At 40.9% G+C, this 20,272-nt stretch overlaps 1 protein-coding gene across 3 annotated transcripts in view; it reads left to right on the top strand.

Annotated features, from left to right (window-relative positions):
• LOC146642014 (glycerol-3-phosphate dehydrogenase, mitochondrial-like) overlaps positions 1-10,980 on the top strand; it is a 37,769-nt gene extending 26,789 nt beyond the window's left edge. For 2 of the 3 annotated variants that reach the window (XR_014909555.1, XR_014909554.1), the window contains 5 exons: positions 3,877-3,989; positions 5,950-6,028; positions 6,117-6,215; positions 9,242-10,431; positions 10,541-10,980. Coding sequence is in view for 1 of the 3 variants with exons in the window: in XM_085397608.1 (XP_085253734.1) it covers positions 3,877-3,989; positions 5,950-6,028; positions 6,117-6,215; positions 9,242-9,367 (417 nt within the window). In the remaining 2 variants the exon portion in view is untranslated. Of the gene's footprint in view, positions 1-3,876; positions 3,990-5,949; positions 6,029-6,116; positions 6,216-9,241 lie in introns of all 3 variants that reach the window. The other variant, XM_085397608.1, reaches the window with a different exon arrangement.
• Positions 10,981-20,272: the final 9,292 nt, after the last annotated feature.

Genomic DNA, 20,272 nt, shown 5'->3' with positions numbered 1-20,272 from the left:
CACGGCAATATGTCTGTGAAGGTTCTCAGTCCTCCAGGTCATCGTAGTCAAAGGAGCTTGCAAAGAAAAGCGTCTGGACTTCTTTAAGTTGCTTGAAGACGTTTCACCTCTCATCCGAGAAGCTTCTTGGATGAGAATGTCTTCACAGACATAAATAAAAGGAAATATAAGGCCCACATCTACTACTGAAAGTGTGCTTATGGTTAAAACATAACCTAACTCTATTTCTAAAACTGTCACCAGCATCCTGAGGTGCATGTCTGCAGGTTAAAAGGATGTGCACTGATGGGATTACACTTGTTTTATTCCCCTGGCTTCTGCATAAAGCTTTAATCCCTGGTGGGTTTCTCAAGTCGGGGCAGGGATTCGTTTTTGATCAGAGTACAATGGAAATGTCCACACCCTTTGCTCTTTCATAGAGGAGGCTCTGTGCATGCATGAAAGTTGAGCTATTTTAGGCCTTTATTGTTAACCAGCAGAAGTAGTGGGAGAATAGCTCATAAACAACTCGGTTAATCATGCACCAAACAATCTGGTTTCTGGTTTTCCTTGTGTAAAAGCTTTCAGTTACATTGTTGTGAAAAAGTGTCTGCTTTCTTCATGGTTTTTTGTTTGTTTGTGTTTTTTTGCATATTTGTCACACTGAAATGTTTCAGATCATCAAACAAAATTTAATGTTAGGCAAAGATAACCAGAGTAAATACAAAAATGCAGTTTTTAAATGAAGATTTCATTTATTAAGGGAGAAACCCTATCCAAACTCACCTGGGCCTGTGTGAAGAAGTACATCATGAATTAAATGTATTAACCACATTTTTTGGAACCCTGACTTCAGTTTCTTCAGCTACACTAAGGCCTGATTACTGCCAGACGTGTTGAATCAAGAAATCACTTAAATAGAAAATGTGTGACAAAGTGAAGCTAAAAGATCTCAAACACCAACACAGCACATCACGATCTAAAGGAGCAGCTGAGAAACAAAGTCAGTGACATCTATCAGTCTGGAAAAGGTTACAAAGCCATTTCTGAGGCTCAGGAACTTCAGTGAACCACAGTGAGAGACATTATCCACAATTGAAGGAAACTTGGAACAGTGGTGAAGCTTCCCAGGAGTGACCAGCCAACCAAAATTACTCCAAGAGCTTCGATGACTCATCCAAGAGGCCGCAAAAGAACATCTAACTCACTTGTCTCAGTTAAGGTCAGAGTTCATGATTCAACAATAAGAAAGAGACTGGGCAAAAACGGCGTCCATGGGAGAGTTCAAGGAGAAAACCACTGCTGACCAAAAAGATCACAAATGCTCGTCTCACATTTACCAAAAACATCTTGATGATCCCTTTTTTAAATTACAGTTTTTCATGGAATAAATGTAAAAGCTGCAGTTTGTATTTACTCAGACTTACTAACTTCTAGTATTAAATTTGTTTGATTTGATTGATCAAGAAGGTGGAAGATACTTTTTCACAGTACTGCAGCTCCAATGATCAGTTTTCCCAAAAAAAAAAACCTGTAACATCACCCCAAAATTTGTTATTGGTAATTCTTTGTCTGTGATTGAGAGATTTTAATCAGCGTAGTCCAGGGCCCTATTTCAGGAAGCCGGTTTAGAAAACTCAGAGTGAAAAACGATACTCAGGGTTGAGTAACCCCGAACTGTCCAACTCGGAATATTCGGTTTCAGAAAGGCTGATAACAATTAGTTCAGTCAACGCGGAGTTGCTTTAACCCCAAATTAAGCGCGCGCACGAGGATACATAAAGCCCTGATTAGTGGAGCACAGATTAAGCGAGTCACCATGGAGACGGAGGGAAAGAAGGCGCGGTCAATGTATTTTACAGCGCTTGAGGCCGAAATTCTGATGGCAGCATATGCCGATAACATGCAAATTTTGCAGAAAAAAAGTAACACAGCCTCAGCTGCAAAAGAAAGGGAGCATGCATGGCAAAACATAGCCGACAGAGTCAATGCGTGAGTGTTAATTTAAACATTGATCTAGGGATTTCCACCCATTTAACACGTTATTTATTATATTTCATTTTTTATTTTATACATTTTATTTTGTGATGTGACGTGTGCGCAGGTGCAACCCAACAGGCCCCAAACGTTCCTGGCAGCAAGTAAAAATGAAATATAAAAATATAGTCCAAACAGGTAAGGTGTAATTGTATTATGAGCCATAGTGCTTGGTCTGTTTGTCCGATGTAAATCAATTGCAGTTAGAGGCTACATTAATTTTCTTTCTGTAAGCACTTATTGAAATTATCTGAGCACATTACAAGTACATATTTGCTTACTCTGTATGCTCAAATGTGACCCGTTATAGCCAACAGAAAAAAAGCGGAGGCCCGAAAAACAGGTGGGGGTCCTCCACCACCACCACTCACAGAGGCTGAGCAGTTGGCTTCCACATTTGTGATAATGTTGGCAGCATCACATATGATCTTCACAGTGCAGAGAACACAAATTAGCATCCATTACTATAATGAAATAATTTGTTAGTTTGAAATGCTACAGGGAACTATGTACCTGCACATTAATGCTGTGGAAAGACTTCCTGTTCACATAGTCTCCTTCATTTACTGAAGGAGCAATGATTGGAATGTGAGTGCCATCTATACAGCCAATCACGCCTGGGAACCGTGAGAATAAATGTAAAATTTAAGTAGTAGTTCAAGTATCACCACATCATGAATTAAGTTTTGTTCATCCTGCTACCTGCAATTTTGTGGCATCCCTCTTTGATAAATCTTGTGGGTCTATGACCGGGGAACACCACAAACGAGTACAGGAGACGTTTCAGTGCAACTGTAACATTCCTGACTGCCCGACAGACGGTAGCCTTGGAAACGTGCTCAGCGTCACCAATATTATACAGAAAGCTCCCGTTTGCAAAAAACCCGAAGTGCAATACAAATAATATGTACAGAACTGAGAGAATGTCCGCGATGTGTCACATGAGCAATATTAGGCCTGAGGATGTTATTCAAATAAATTATAGATTGTGCTGAAAAACGGTAACGTTCACACAGAAAATCATCAGGAAATGATAAAATGTCCAAACGCGCTCTAATCACTCTCTCCCGGCGGAGAGCTCTGCGGAGAATTTGGGCTTCAACATCTACTGGCTCTTCAAGGAAGGGACACGCCATGTCTGACACTTCCTACAGTCAGGTTTCCGACAAAGAGGCGGAGAAAGTCAGGGTTAGTTGAAGTAAACCTGCTAGGGGGCAGGTTAGCTTCACGGAGTGTGTCGTCATAGTAACTCACTCAGAATTAATCTAAACTCGCTTTGTGAAACCGAAAAACCAGAGTTTTCGTTAACTCAGGGTATACTTACTCAGAGTTTGCACTAAACCGGCTTCCTGAAATAGGGCCCAGGAGTTAGAAAACACAGATTAGAAAACACAGATTAGAGAGTCTCACTTGTAGGATGGGTGGAAGTTGTGCAGCCATAATAAATAATTTCTCCTCACTGTCACTGTCATGTGACAGCGACAGACTTTCTTTAGATTTGATGTGGTGGTCAGACACAAAGAGACTTTTGAAGATGTTATTTTGAGTTTTGGAAAACCAGATGTTTTCCAGTGTTTTGAGGTTTGTTTAGAGCTAAAAGATCTGATGAATCAGGTAAACTAACATCGAGCTGTGCATTTTGAGACAGCAGCTTGTATGAGTGACATGTAGCAAGCTGGAGAAAAAGAAACATTTTAGCCGTTGACACACATTGTAGTGACCTCATTAGACATTAGATGCCTCATTTAATGTTATAACCTGAGTTACAGAGGGTGTATGTGTGAATCTGTTTGTTCTGATTAAGGAGAAAATGACTCTGCTGATTAGTGTGGGCTCACTTTTTTTTTTCTTTAAATCCAGGAGGAACTTGAGGCAGCGAGGAAGTTCCTGTACCATGAGATGGGCTACAGGTCTCGCTCTGAGCAAATAACCAAGACGTCTGAGATTAACCTGGACAACCATGAAGTAGCCAGGTAGTGCTTTTGAAAACGTCAGATAGTTAATTTAAGTTTCCTGATTGATTTATGCATTTTTTTTTTCTTTCTTAATCATGTTCCATATCAGTTATAGACTACTCAAAAAATTAAAGGGACACTTTAATGAGAGTATACCATCCAGTCAGTTAAATCTCTGGGATGTTGTTCTGGTCATTTAAGTGTCAGAGGGGCTTGTTAATGAGTTTCAGTTGCTTTGGTGTTAATGAAATGAACAACAAGTCCAGTAGACGTGTGACAATGAGACAAACCCCAACAAAGGAATGATTTGCAGCTGGAGGGGACACATTTTTCCCTCTTCACTTTTTCTGTTTTTTACTAGTTTTGCATTTGGCCAGTCTCTGTGTCACTACTGCTAGCATGAGACGATACCTGACCCTACAGAGGTTGCACAGGTAGTCCAACTCCTCCAGGATGGCACATCAATACGTGCCATTGTCAGAAGGTTTGTTGTGTCTCAGGAACACACAGGCAGTTACTGTAGGGGAGCTGGACAGGGCCATAGAAGGTCCTTAATCCATCAGCAGGACCGATATCTGCTCCTTTACGCTAGGAGGAACAGGATGAGCACTGTGAGAGCTACAAAATGACTTCCATTAGGTCACTAGTTTAAATGTTGCTGACCAAACAATCACAAACAGACTACATGAGGGTGACCTGAGGGCCTGCTGTCCTCTGGTGGGCTCAGTGCTCACTGCCTGGCACTGTGGAGACTGATTGGCATTTGCCAAGGAATACCAGAATTGGCAGGTCCACCACAGGCACCCTGAGCTTTTCACAGACGAGAGCAGGTTCACCCTGAACTCGTGACAGATGTGAAAGTGTCTGGAAAAGCCGTGGAGAAGGTTGTGCTGTCTGTAGCATCGTTTAGCATGACCGGTTTGGTGATCGGTGATTGGTCAGGGGAGACATGTCCATGGAGGGGCACACAGACTCTGTGGTTCTTACTGTGGGGCACAGAGCAAATTTCAACTACAGGATTTCCTGCAAGTATTTAAATAATCTTAAAATATTATTTTTATAGTAATTTATGACCCTGATCATATTTAAGTTCGCTCTCATATTTTTACTATAAGGGGAATATTTCTCCCCACTGTAACTTTGGTCAGTCTGTCTCTACAACTCCTCACATTTTTTTGTTCGACTTGCTGGCTCTGATGATTACACAGCTAATAGACCCAGAACCAGATTCAGAGATTCTGGAGCAGACATTCAGGCTCTGGAAAAACTTGCTGCTTTCAGGGATAAAGGACCATGTTTGTGGCTCAGTTACCCAAATACTGTCTCTGGTACTGATCTCTGGTTGGATGAAGAGTTGGCAACAGTTTCAGGCAATGCCCTTTTAAACTCTTTGAAGGCTCTGGTAGAGCTGTGATACCAAAACTCCTCTATTTTTAAAAGTAATATGAAAACATCTTAGATTACCTGTCATAGATATATGACAGGTAATGATGACCAAGTATAAATAAAAAAGTATAAGTAGGTCATAAATGGTGGGTGAGGTGGTGGGTGAAAGGAGGAAAGTCAGGCCTTCTTTTATCCCGTTTGGGGAAAATACTTATTTATTTCAGTGCAGATGGTAGTAGTTACAACTTACTAACTGTTGCTGTTGCACCTCAAAGGCATTTCCAAACCAGCGAGTAATTAGAAGGTCAACACGCTTTTGAGGAAAGCATAACAGCCTCTAACAGCCACTGCTCGCTAGGGAAAAATGTTTATTCCCAAACACCAACCAGGGAACGAAAGCTAGAATTTAAGTAGTGGTTACTGGAGGCCATGTGGGTTTTTTGGGTCGTGGTTCCAGTGTTGGTCCTGGGCCAATGCTGGTTATGGTGTTGTATGCGCAACATCAACATGACGGTATTTGATCCACTGCTGTTGTTGTTGTCTGTTAATATCGCTGCTGTAAATCGGCTGTTACTGCTCGTGTGTCTGACAGGTACAAGAAGCGTTTCCATAAGTTTGACAAAGAGAGCAAAGGATTCATCACCACTGTTGACGTCCAGCGAGTTTTACAGGTGAGTTTTTTTCTCTCAGTCTTCACATATTTGTTACCCGCAGCTGCATGTCATTGATCCCGAGTGCTGTGTTTCTCCTTCCCTGCAGAGCATCAATGTGCACATTGATGAAAACGCGCTCCATGAAATCCTTAATGAGGTGGACCTCAACAAGAACGGACAAGTCGAAATTGATGAATTCCTGCAGGTAGGCATTAAGTACAGAGATGATCAGCAGCGCTTAATTTTAAGTGCCTTCTTTAGCATCTGTAAGCACAAGACAGACATCAGTTATCTGTGATCTGTTAATGGAGCAGCTGTGCACAATAAATGCTTAAACTAGCTTTGAGCTACGTGCTCTGAGTGGCCACTTTGTTAGGTACAGCTGTCCAATCAGCCAATCACCTTTTAACAACTCAAAGGATTTGGGCATATAGACGTGCTTCATGCCTAAATGCATGCAAGGTATGCTCTTCTGCATACCTTGGTTGCAGTCAAGGTATGCAGAAGAGCAACTCCGAATGGACAGCATGTCACTTCATTATATTAGCCAGTTATCAGATTTCAGTCCAGCAGAGCAGCTTTAGGATGCGGTGTAATGGAAGATTCTCATTTGCAAATCTGCAGTAACTGTGTGGTGCTATTATGTCAACAAGGACTAAAATCTCGGAGGAATGTTTCCAGCAACTTCTTGAATCTGCACCATGAAGAATGAAGCCAAAAGCGAGTTCGACCCAGTACTAGCAAGGTGTACCTAATGGAATGGCGGGTGATGTTACATAGAAACACGTCTTAAAGGTTTAGTTACAGCTTACAAATCCAAAATGCGGTGGTGGACTGGATTTATTTTTTTTTTCTAGATTTTAGCAGGCAGTGAATAAAAAAAGTGTCTGGCTGTAATAATGCAAATTTATTTGTTTTCATTTGCAAAAATAAAAAATGCAGATTCATGGAAAAACTGAAAAATATTTGGATCGCAGATTTCAGCTACATGATTTCCTGCATGTAGCTGAACATTTAAATAATCTTTAAACAATCTTAAAATATTATTGTATTTATATTTTAAACCTTTACAGGAAAATCAAAAATACCAGAACAAATTTAAAAAAAAGGCAAATAAGAATGATTTTCTTTATGCGCACATGCACAGTATGCAGTGTGGTGTGTGTCTTATAAGAGGGAGCATTAATGCCCAACACCTCTGTGAGTGTGCCTGCCCTTCTCAAACCAGCAGAGCAAACATGACTGAGGACGCAAAGGCTGGATAATGGAAGCCCTCAGGAGCGTGATCTGTCACACACGGATTCAGCCTTTTTCTTTTTTGTTTTTTTTTTGTGGGAAATTGAGCCTGGAATTAACATGAATTCAGCCTGTAAGTGTACAAATCCAGTTTTTCTAATAGTAAGGTCACCAAAAGTCAAAGGTTCAGTTCCTCCTCTCTTGCCTGTCATTTTCAGTATTTTTACCCTGATAAAAGCAGCATATTCCTCCTCATACATGCAGGAGAGCTGGAACTTAAATTATCCTGTCGTTAAGAGAGAGAGAGAGAGAAAAAAAGAAAGACCTGTGTCCACCTGACAGGTGAGTAAACTTCCGCTGCTGCAAGCCGAGAGTGTGAAGTCTAAAGCAGCGGCAGGTCAGGCCGAATGAAGGTAATTAGAGAGGAGAGGCTCTGTCAGCGACTCGTGTAATGAGGCCTGAGGAGTGTCCGGGGAGCCCACACGTCCGTCTGTCGCTAAATTACTTTCTCACTCGAGTCCAGAGAACAGCCATTACAGAGGACTACCTTTGTTAGCGACCTATCTCTGCTGCAAACGAGCCGATGTTCGGACAATAGAGAAGCTAAAAGTGAAAAGAGCTTCTGTCTCCTTTGTGATGACATCTGTATCTGTGCGTTTGTTTCTGCTCGCCTGATTCGCCATGTGAACAACAAACACAAAGTAGTGTGGAGGATATTGATCTTTTAACCCTCACACAAAACCTAACCCAGTTCTCCGGTTAACGAAAATTATGGCTGGAGGTGGGAAATGAACTAAAAAGGTCCAAGAAGTGTTAAAGCTGAGCCAGGTGACTTTATCTGTGGTGGATAAGGAACAGGAGCAGCAGCCGTGTGTTCTTCTGCTGCTGTAGAGATGCTCTTCTGCGTACTTTGGTTCTAACAAATGCTTATCTGAGTTAATGTTGCCTTCCTGCCAGCTCCCAGCAGTCCAGTCATTCTCCTCTGACCTCAGGGTTCAACAAGGTGTTTTCACCTAGAGAGCTGCTGCTCACTGGATGTTTTCTCTTTTTCACAGCAATTCTCTATAAAAAACAAACAAACTAGAACTGCGTGAGTGGGAAATCCCAGCAGATCAGCAGCTTCTGAAATACCAATAACCATGCCACATTTAAAGTTACTTAAATCCTCTTTTTTTTCCTCAATTCTGTTGCACAGTTTGAAGTTCAGGAGGCCACCTTGACAATGTTTACATGCCTAAATGCACAGAGTTAGTGCCATGTGATCGGGTGATTAGATATCCACTGTCCATATGTACATAGCGCTGCAGAACTGTACCCCCCCAGCATGTTTACACTGAGTAGGAGATGCTCTGTATCTCATTGTACAACTGTATAGTGACAATAAAGGCATTATATTCTATTCTATTCTATATATTTTGTTAATGAGCAGTTAAACAGGTTTACCTAATGAAGTTTTCATAGATAAAGCTGCTTAGCAGTACATGAAGTCCTTAAAATAAGGGCGTCTTTGACCTGAACCAATTTAATAGAATTAATATAAGGAGTTTAAATATTTGTGTTTCGTGTCTAAATTTTTAGAAAAGAAAAAACAGTGACAGCACTTTCTTAGCGCGTCATCTTAACTATTAAAACATTGCTTTGCACTCGATTTGTTGACACTAAGATTGAGAAGAATATATAATCATGTCAGAGAACATTAAAATCGCTGCCTGTTTCCTGCCGTTGGAGAAGATTACATGACCTCATTTTCACATTAAAACAGTCGCACCTTGCTCAGCTTTAACACATGAAAACTAAAAATGGTTTCATCGTCTGCCTCTCAAACTCAGGGATGTGAGCTCTAAAGCCTTTCACTGCCAGGCAGGCGGTTTCCTCCTCGTCCTGCAGATAATTATTTCTGCCCGAGGAAAGCGGCCCGCCTCGCTTTGACAGGTTAACCTTTCCCGCCGTTGTCCTACACGCCACGTACTCTGTTCTCTCCTGTTCCCTCCGCAGCTGATGAGCGCCGTGAAGAAGGGACACGTGTCGGACAGCCGCCTGGCCATTCTGATGAAAACTGCAGAGGAGACTCTGGATCAGAGGGAACCGGTGTCGGTGGACCGAAGCGGGGGCGGAGTCTGAGTTGGATGCCAAAACAAAAAACCAAAAAAACCCCCAACCTTTAAAGGTGGTGATGACACAAAAAAAAAGATGCAAATGGAGCTATTTGAATGACAATATTGCAATCAAGCATGCAGCCGGATGAATTTGGACAAATCAAGCACTCCTGTGTGTTTTGGGTGAAACGGTATCTAATGATTGAGGCTGAGATGTGTCTGTTTATTTCATCTGTTATGTCCAAAGTCTTAACATCTGGTGCCTCAGACCACACACACAACATTTTATACTGTCTTTTTACGCAGCACTTTTAATACTTTGACGTTCTCTTTGTCCAGCACTCCTTGATTGACGCTGATTATTGTGTAAATACCATCTTCAGGTGGCTTTGCATCACGCAACACAATTTACAGATAAATGTGAAGTTTCCTAGAAAAAGAAGGAAAAAAAAAAGCAATTTGGTTCCAAGTATTGAAAAAAAAGAGCACTTCATTTACGTTTCTCAAAAATAATCACCCTTTTATTAAGTGAAAAAAGGTTTTAGCAGCTGCTTGAGGAAGATGCTTTCACCTTTTCAGGACGCCCGTTCTAGCTGTTGTTTAGTCACCGTACGTTAGCTGTATCAGTCTACTCGTATATGACTAAATGGTTGACAGGATGCAGGCAGCAGAATTAAAAAGAAAAGAGAACTTGAATGTGCCACTTCAGCCAGAAGAGGCGAATATGCGAGGCTGAAGATGAAGAAAGCGGGTATTTGGTAATAGCCAGGTTTCATTTGACGTAGACGTGACGTCGACGTAAAGCGCGAAATTTGACTGGCGGTCGGAAGTGAAAAAGATAAGCGCAAAATCACAGACAGACAGTACGCAAAATGCCTATGTCCTGTTGTGTTTACGGATGCTCCAGTAGGTCGACCCGAGAAACTGATAAACGGTATTTTAGGGTACCAAAAATAGCCCAACGAAGAGGAGAAAAATGGAAAATTCTAACCGAAAAACGTAGGAAAAAATGGATTTTAAATTTACGTTTACAGTCGGGAGGAGCAGAGTCTGCCAATGCCCGTGTCTGCAGCGACCACTTCGTCAGAGGTAATGTTATGTTTGCAAACGAACTTATTAGCATTAGGTTGTCGTTACATTCTCGTTTACTTAGTGCTTTTAAGTTAGTAGTCTAATATTGACTTGATTGGGACTATAGGCTGCCCAAGTGCTTTGGATGACGAAGAGTCGGAGGACTGGGCTCCGACGGTCAATCTCGGCTACGAACGAAAACCCAGATCGGAATCAGTTCTCAAACGAGAGAAAAGAATGAAGCTTAAGGCAGAACAGCATCGATGTGCAGAGGCGATTTTGGATATGCAACAGACGGCTGAGAGCCCGGATTTGAGCCTACTTAATTAGGCTACTAACCCTGCCATACAATTGCAATGAGCTGCAATCACTTCTCCATCCTCCTTTGCAATTACCCAAGTCTTCAGAGGTGTCTCGTTAGACCTCTGAGAATGGTTTACCTTGAAACAAACAACTGTCACTCTAACGAAGTCCTAAGGATGTGGCATGTTTGTTGACGTTAAAGCCGCTACCGCTAACTGTTAGCGTGTTTAAGATAAAGCAATATAAGAACAAACACTCACCCTTGCAAACACCAAACTGTATCCATCACGGAGACGTTTTGTTCCAAGGTTGTGGACCCACCCGCTGACAAAAACATTGTACGCCTCCAGACTCTTGAAAGCTTTCATTTGCTGCCTAGTGTAGTAAGAAGTCTGGAGGACCAAGTAGTTGGTGATATCCACAGCCTCGATAGTAGGCAAATCCTTTACTTCTGTGGTGTATTCGGACATTTTCAAAGAATACGGATCACGTCCGATATATTTTTTAACTATCTGTTTATATCTCTCCCGAGAAACGGGGTCTAAAGTTGCACAATAGCTGCTCTCCTGACTCTCCACAGTGTCCTCCATGTTTACTTCCGCCCTCCACTCAAAAATCGCGCTGCCTCCGCACGTCATCAGAACCACGTGACCGCAACCCAACTATTGTAGTGGCAATTTAAACCAGTTTTGCTACCGAGGCGCTGCCAGAGACGTTTAATTGGTGAGGTCTTGATTGTCCGTTTCTAAAGTTATAGTTCCGCTGGGGCAAAATGTCCGCATGAATCAAATACAATCAAACAACATCCATTTGTGTATCCAATATATATCCATTAAATGTAGAGCGGGAAGAATCGATACATTGTCGTATCACAGCATTTTGTATGCTGATGTTGTATCGATACAGGGAGACCAAACATCTGTACTTTATTAGAAAATTAAACTACAACCAATATGTGATTTTCATTTATTTTAACAGTTAATATATTACGAGAAAAACAGACTGATAGCAAATTGACTCTGTCTTACAGAAATATTTATAGCAGATTTTAATGACAACTGTATCTTATTGTTCAAAGCATACTGAGATTGACAGATATTGAGGACATAATTAGTGATAGTTTGTCACTGCTGTAATTAATTTAGTTTTATTTATTAGTTTTCATTTAGTTTTAAATAGCGCAAAATCACAAGGACGGTATCTTATACAGTAAACACTCTATAATCCATCTAATAATCCAGTCACCAATCAAACGACCCCCTATGAGTAAGCACTTGGTGACAGTGGAAAGGAAAAAAAAATATAGTGTTTAAATGGAGCCGCTCTTTTTTTTTTTTTTAAAAAGAGAACGTTTTTATTTTATTTAGCAACAAATTTCCTTTTTAAAAAAAATAATTTTTCTTCAAGGAAACTTCCTGGTAGGAAGTGTTGGACCTTTAGACAAAACCTCAGTGATAGTTTCTGCGTGTCCTCTCTGATCTGTTAAAAGCACAAGTCAGGTGACGCTCAGCATATTTAAAGTATTTCTTCAGCCAGGTTTTTGTTTTTTTTCCTCTCAGATGAGTTATTTTTAGGCTCATCTGGGATCTGCTGTGTTTTCCATCTATTGCACTACTGAGGTTTACATGACGAGGTTTCCATCTTCAGCTCAACTGTTTGAGGACGCTGTCACTCTGATCTCCTCGTGTATATTTTTTATAATTATTTATTCTTTTTTTTATCCGTGTCATTCTGCTCTTTGCTCTTATAAAAACAGGATTTCAAAGGAACTATGAGTTATTTTTACTGGCTATAAGGTTGAAGTTTGTTTTGTTTCTGTGCTTGAGGTCGAGAGCAAAGACCTGAATTAACGCTGTATTAACGCACATCCACCAAACTGTTGTGTAATCCTGCATGCAAGCTGATGATTTTTTTAATCATGTATCTGATGGAAATGAGATGTTTTTAAGTGTGGCATGCTTCGTGTGCAGACTTTGTCTGAGTGCAGTTGAAAGACAGTTCACTGTATGAATGTATGATGTGCCTTGTTCTGCCTATAACATGACACTCAGTCTTCTTTTTCACAAAGCTACATGAGTTAAACATTAACAGGAAAACATGTTGAGAATGTAAAGACATTTATAAAACATTTATTACGTGAAAAAGTCGATTGTATGCCTGGTTTGTTCGAAATAGAGACTTATTGACGGAAGTTGAAGGGTTATTATTAGTTATGGATAAGGGTATTTTCTTTATGGAAGCCGATTACTTCATGTTTTAGTATAAAGATTTGTACTTTGATTGGGTTTTTTTGTTTTGTTTTGTTTTGTTTTTTGGGGGGGGGGGGGGGGGAGATTTTCTGTATCCCATTGAAGGATTGTTTGGCTGAAATGACTCCGCAGCACTGTCTTTCTGCATCTTAAGTCAGAATCTTTATAGCTAAAGATAAAATTATTAGCTGTTTGATGAACTTTTAAGGTTTCACAACACAAAACCTTTAAAATGTTGAGTGTTTATTTTCCTTATTGGTGGATGTAGATGTGAAAATGAATGTTTGGCAGAAATGGAGAAGAGGATTCTGGCACAACTTAATACTTCCAAGGTGTCCCAATGAGAACATGAAGTCTGAAGAGGTTAAAGATCCAGCAACAGTTGTAGGATTAAGAGCAGCTTTGTTTCAGCCTTTGGCCTGTACCAGGCCAGTGAAGTCCAACAGTTTTCCTTCATATGAAAACTGTTCTTGGAGCTGTAACCTCCAGTTTTCACTGCAGTGCTGTGAAAAAACGTTCACTCTTATTGCTTCTATAGGAAGGTAAAGGTAAGTCTGCTAGAAGCAATTAGTACTTTATCATTGTCATCAATAGTTATACTTGGGTGGGGGGTTATAACAAATTTGAATGTTATATTTTACAATATTAAATATATTAATATTAAATATTATATTTTATTAAATAAATTGCACTCTGGAAATACCATGAATAACAGTGCACTACCTTCCCGAGATAACATTAGCAGAGCAAACTTGACAAAGCTACCTCCCGATTGACAGCAAGCTGATGGCTCAGTTACACAAGTAAAAATAGGACAGCAACCTCCTGGAATCTGTTGGTGATTGTTGTGAATTTTTCCACGTGCTGCGACTGATCGTAACTTGTGACTAAATGGTCAGAGGTGGGACCAAGTCATTGTTTTGCAAGTCTCAAGTAAGTCTCAAGTCTTTATCCTCAAGTCTCAAGTCAAGTCTCAAGTAATGTCAGGCAAGTCAGAGTCGAGCCTCAAGTCACTGGTGTAAAAGTCCGAGTCAAGTCACAAGTCTGAAACTTTGAATTTCAAGTCCTTTCGAGTCTTAAAAAAAAAAACAACAACGAAAAAATAATGTTGCAGTTATGCTAAATGTAAATATTAGACCATGTAATTTTAAAATCTGTGTTTTTCTCAACACATGACAAAATAGTTAACTTAGAAAATATACACAAATTGTGAAATTGCACCTCTTTAAAATGCAGCTCAATTAAACCTAGCTCCAAGAATAGTTTTCACCGACAGTTCTGAGATAAGCTGCATGTCATTCTTGGATGCGGTTGTAGGACCAGCTTTAAAATCGCATGACAAAAATATCATACACATTAAAAAAACTGTATCACCAACGTAGCCTGGACAACATTTGCTAGTTAGATGAAGTCAGCTATCTCATCGTAGCATATTTATATGCATATTTATAATCATACGGTTCTTGGAGTGAGTGCATACACTCATGAAGTTTAGTAACTTCAGGTCACTGCAACAAGCCCAGGTACAGTTTACCGCCGGATGGGTGCAGGACCTTGAAATGCACCGTGTAGAACGAAAGACCATCGTACGTATCATAAGTTTACCAGTCTCACAAATCGTCGTCATAAATACACATTCGTTAACCGTTTATTAATAGGACCTTTGAGCTCAACGGTAATTAATTAGTAGTGGAAATAATTTCTGGTAGTATCACAGAAATGTAGCAGTGACAATAATACTGTATGCTGTAATCGTACTGGGCAATTAGTGATACAAAACAACTGTTTTATCCTGTGAATAAAAGTATATGTTTTTGTCAGTGTACCATAATAACAGAAGCGAAACGCAATATTGTGTCAGGACAATTCACTATTTATGCACAATAAACAAAGGAGCATAGCGCGACCATTTCTGTTCAGCGCCAGACTTGCTTGTAACCTATATCACCAATTATGTTATGAAAATGACGTATTAACTACTAAAAAACACTGACCTTTGTGTAAATGCTTGGAGCAGACTAACCTGTGAGCTGGAGGGTTCTGGGACGTTATATTTGACCTTTGAATGGCTGCAATCCAGGCCACCCGTCGCCTCTTTGTTACTTCGGAAACATGGCTCGAACAATTTCTCTTCAACGAGGTAATCCGATAACAACCGATCTCTTTACCCGTCGGCTTCCCATGGCTGTCATGCGACCGGCTATTGCAGTTAATAATACAACAGCTTCTTGTGTTTCTTTTTATCGCTGTATAACTGATTTTAATTGAAAGCCTGCGTGCGCTAGTACCGCTTGCCACGAGTTCCCAGAATCCTTTGCGGTTCTACCCGTGAATGACGTCACATTTTCAATCTCTATATAATATGCATGTTAAATTTTGTATTTGGGGTAAAATATCAAGTCTTTTCAAGTAAACCGGTTCAAGTCCAATTCAAGTCCCAAGTCATTGGTGTAAAAGTCCAAGTCAAGTCACAAGTCTTAGAACATTTTTTCAAGTCAAGTCTAAAGTCATAAAATTAATGACTCGAGTCTGACTCGAGTCCAAGTCATGTGACTCGAGTCCACACCTCTGTAAATGGTTGCCCAGATCTTGAAGGTGTTGCACTTTAAATCCAGGTTGAAGACTCACCTGTTCTCAGCTGCATTTGAATAAAGCACCAAATCCACACTTTAAGCTTAAATTTCAAAACTTACATTTAACTACTGATTTTATCTACTGTTCTGATTTTATCTGTTTTGATTTTATATACTGTTGTTTGTTTGTTTGTTTGTTTGTTTGTTAACTAGTTAGTTAGTTTATTTGCTTGTTTTATTCAATTTTAAATCATGCTTTTTATTTGTTCTTGTTTCTAATGTCTCTGTAAAGCACTTTGAATCACCTTGTTGTTGAATTGTGCTATACAAATAAACTTGCCTTGCCTTGCCTTTTGATTGCACGGATCATCTGATAGGAGTCAACCTTTTTGCAAAAGGTCTTACTTGGACTGACTGCAGTCACTTGGAGAAATTGACAAAGGTTTGAAAGTAATTATTTTCTACCCTACAAATGTAGACAGATTGCCAGCATGTTTAAACAGATATTGACAATATTTTACTTAAACTACATAATTTCAAGTAAAAGAAAATGTGATAAATCACAATATATGTTATTGCAAAACACAAAATGTTAAAAATCTTAATACCATCGTATCATGAGCAAAGTATGGTGATAGTATCATTTTACTACAAATAAATTTCCACAAAAGTTGGGCTGCTGTGTAAAATGTTCATAAAGACTGAGTGCAATGATTTGCAGACGTCAGGAACCCATACTTTAGTCAAAATAGAACATTAAAAAATGTTCCAATGTCAGATTCATTTTTCCTGCCTTTATCTAAGTACTAACTGAACAGATATCACCTTTGGTTTTGGAAAACTGACAAAGGTTTGTTTACACACCAGAAGACTGACAAACGATAGACAAAACTTACCTAAATTCCCAGGGGGAGGGACAAATGCCTTTGGAGGTTGCATCCATCCAATGTAAAAGTCTGCCAAATAAAAAAGATGTTGAGCTATTTGCTGAGGTGACAGATGAAAGTATCTTAGTTCTTGGCGCGAACTCACTACTGCAACCATGCTGTGCCTCATGCATGTATGGAAACCCTTATGCTTGAAGGTGGAAGGTGCATTATGGACAAAGTGCGAGTTCAATAACAGAACACCATTTGTGTTCAGGCCTGGCACGCTGTTCCTCCCAGTCAAACCCTTTGAGGTCACAGTTTCATCGCCCACGTGAGAGTTGAAGTGCCCCTAAATGGACAATGCAGTATCCAGATGGGGCACTTTCCGAGCTCAGTCTCCTTCCACACCCAAGAGATGATATTATACAGCCACTTGGGATTGGACCATCAGGGCCTCAGCCACTGAGAGCACTCTGAGTCCCCACTGAATAGGTCTTCATTTGACTCTTGGGAGACTGAGAGATGGGTTGGGGCTGCATTGTGTTGGTATGGTGTGGTGAAGAGACAGCTGAGTGTAGAAACCCTAGAAACCCAGCTGTAAGTTTACCCACTGATCTACACCCCTACCCTCACCTGTGGTCACAAGCATACGTTAGTGATTGAAAGAATGAGATTGGGTTTGCAAGTGGCTTCCATGAAGGGTGGCAGGCTGTTGCCTTAGAGATGGGATGAGGAGTTCTGTCATCCCATCTATAAGAGTAGAGCCACTATTGCTCCACATCAAAAGGAGTCAGTTGAGGTGTTTTGGGCATCTGACTCAGATGCCTTCTGCGTGAAGTGTTCCAGGCATACACTACAATGAAGAGGCCCTGGGGTAGACCCAGGAAATGCTTGCCTGGGAAACCCTTGGTGTTCACCTCAATAACCTGTAGAAGGTAGCCAGGGAGTTGGAGGTTTGCACTTCTCTGTTTAGGCTAATGTCCCCACAACCCAGCGCTGGATATGTTGAAGAAAATGGATGGATGGTCTTTATCTGGCTTCTCAACAAAGGCCTACTTGCTTTGGGAGATTTTGTAAGGGTTAATACACCTTTGACAACGTAGCTGTTGGGATGACTACTAGGGCATAGGCCAGGTCAGGTGTTTTATTCATATCCTGCCAGGGGAAGGCCTCAGGGCAGACCCAGGACCCACTGGAGACATTATATCTTTTGCCTACCTTGGGAACACCTTTGTTTCCTCCTGGTGGGGCTGGAGGAGGTGGCCGGGGAAGAGAGGTCTGGGCTATTTCATCCCCGACTTGCAAGACCCAGAAGAACAGCAGAAAATAAATGGCTGGATATATTTTGGTGAACACATTTAGTAACTTACTTTGCTCTAGTCTTCATGTCTTTCATGCATGCCGTGCAATTAATTAGTGACTTTTTTATTTTAGGATTGAAGCAGTTCAGTTTGCCTTTTTTTTAGTTTTCATGATAAGCTAAGCTAAGTAGTAGCTGGCTATAGCTTCATATTGTACATGGATGGAAGAACAATTCTCTCACAATTCTTTTATTTATATGGTAGGTTTTCAGAAGAATTTAGTCACATAACAGGGTGTTCCACAACAGACTATTGAAAATGTACACATTCTGTAACTCCTTGTTCAAAAACATACCGACTTCTGAATTCCAGTGACAACTGAGAACAAAGCTCTCATGTTAAGCTCCAGAGCAGCAGCTGAAAGTACCAGATGGTGACATTTTTACTTTTAGGAACACCTCACGGCAGACCTATGTTGTTAAATGTCGCACCCCTTCTGTAACATCTCCGTAGCTTATGGATATTTCTAACCAAGAGTTCATTCAGTTAAAAAAAGAAGTGCTTTTCTCCCAAGTGTTACTTTTCACTCTGCGGCTGTAAAACATTGGGTGAACTTGGACCAAGCCAAAACGTCCTCACAGAGGCTGAAGTACACGACCACACACACACACACACACGCACACGCACACACGCACACACGCATTAACCTTCATGCAGTCGGCTCCTGCAAACTGGGTGAAAAACAGCCTTTTCTCCTGAAAGGTCACAGCCAGATTTGAGTGACAGCTTTAAGTCCTGCGCTCATATTACAATCTGCAGCCGAGACGTCTTCATGGGAAAGGCCGCGAGTACGGGGAAGCAATTAATTGTAATGAATAATGGGACAAATCTGGTTGGCATATGACCACTAATGCTCCTTTTTTCTCCGGAGGGTTAGGACGCTGATGCCAGCCACACCGTAGCGTCCGCCTGCACGCTAATTGAAAATGTGTGGAGGATGTCAAGGGATGGTGTCAACTACTGCCTTCTGCTTAATTCAAAAGAAGATGAGGTTTTTTTATGCCCTCTTGTTTTTTAGTAAACTTTAAAATAGCATAGATTGGGATTATTTTTTAAATGATGAGGTCATAATATTAAATAAAAGAACAAGTCACCAAATTAATAAATAGCAAAAAGGTGTTTGAATGTCATTTAATGGACTGAATGTCTTCGAAAAATGCTTGTGCTGATATTTTGCATCAGGATGATGCGGTTTGAAAGTCTGCAGCCTGTGAAGAAATATGAAATCCACACATATTGGACAAAAAAAGTTAAATTCAAAGAAAAAAAACTGAAAGAGTGGAAGAGTCAGCATTTATCATCAATGAAATGAAAACTTAAACTATAGAAATTATTTTAAAATTCCACTACAACTACAATTACAGTCGCTTAAAAGTAAATCATGCAGATCATAAGAATTAGCTGTGGTCCTGTCCAGCAAAATCAAAAAAAGGCAAATAAAAAAAACCAAACAAACAAAAACACCCAGAACATAATATTATAAACAAACAACAGCTTGCCCACCCCGATGGGGTTTTTATTGTCGCCGGCGACTTTAACAAAGCGTGCCTAAAGACTGTGCTTCCTAAATTTGTCCAGTTCGTGGACTTTGCTACGAGAGGAGAACACACTTTGGACCATGTCTATTCAAACATCAGGCATGCTTTCAGAGCGACACCCCTCCCCCACCTGGCTGGATCTGACCACCTCTGCATGTCCCTCACCCCCACCTACACCCCCCTGCTGAGAAAAACAAAGCCCCAGACAAAGACAATAAAAACCTGGCCTGAAGGAGCCCTTTCTCAACTGCAGGACTGCTTCTCAACAACTGTATGGGATTTATTCTCCAGCCACAACCTCCAGGAGTACACGGACACTGTACTTTCGTACATCAGGAACTGTGTTGACAATGTCACCGTCAACAAAAGGGTCAGGGTGTTTCCAAATCAAAAACCCTGGATGAATAGCGAAGTGCAATCCCTCCTAAAAAGCCGCAACACTGCCTTCAAGTCAGGGGACAGGGCTGCGTATAGGGCGGCCAGGGCAGACCTGAGTAGAGGCATCAGGAAAGCTAAGGCTGCCTATAGGAGGAGGATTGAAGATCACTTTGCTGACAACGACCCCAGAAAAATGTGGCAGGGGATCAATCACATTACCAACTACAGAAGCAATAACCAGGCAACATCTAGGACTGATGCCTCACTGGCTGAGGATCTAAACCGTTTCTTCGCCCGCTTTGAGACGACCAAGCCCTCAGCTGCCACACCACTTCCACCCGCCCCCAGCACTGGCACACTAACACTTAGGGAGCACCAAGTGAGGTGTGTTCTAAGGTCAGTGAATCCCAGGAAGGCGGCAGGTCCTGATGGAATACATGGAAAGGTTCTCAGAGCATGTGCTGACGAACTGACCGGAGTCTTCACTAAAATCTTCAACCTTTCCTTGTCATCAAACACCGTCCCGCCCTGCCTCAAAACCTCCACCATCATCCCCATCGCCAAGAAGACAGCTGTGGCCAGCCCAAA

The sequence above is a fragment of the Rhamphochromis longiceps genome, linkage group LG23 (genome assembly GCF_057381845.1).
Source record: "Rhamphochromis longiceps isolate RC_006_pf linkage group LG23, R_longiceps_female_GT1.1, whole genome shotgun sequence".
NCBI lineage: Eukaryota > Metazoa > Chordata > Actinopteri > Cichliformes > Cichlidae > Rhamphochromis > Rhamphochromis longiceps.
This window is presented reverse-complemented; position numbering and strand designations above follow the sequence as displayed.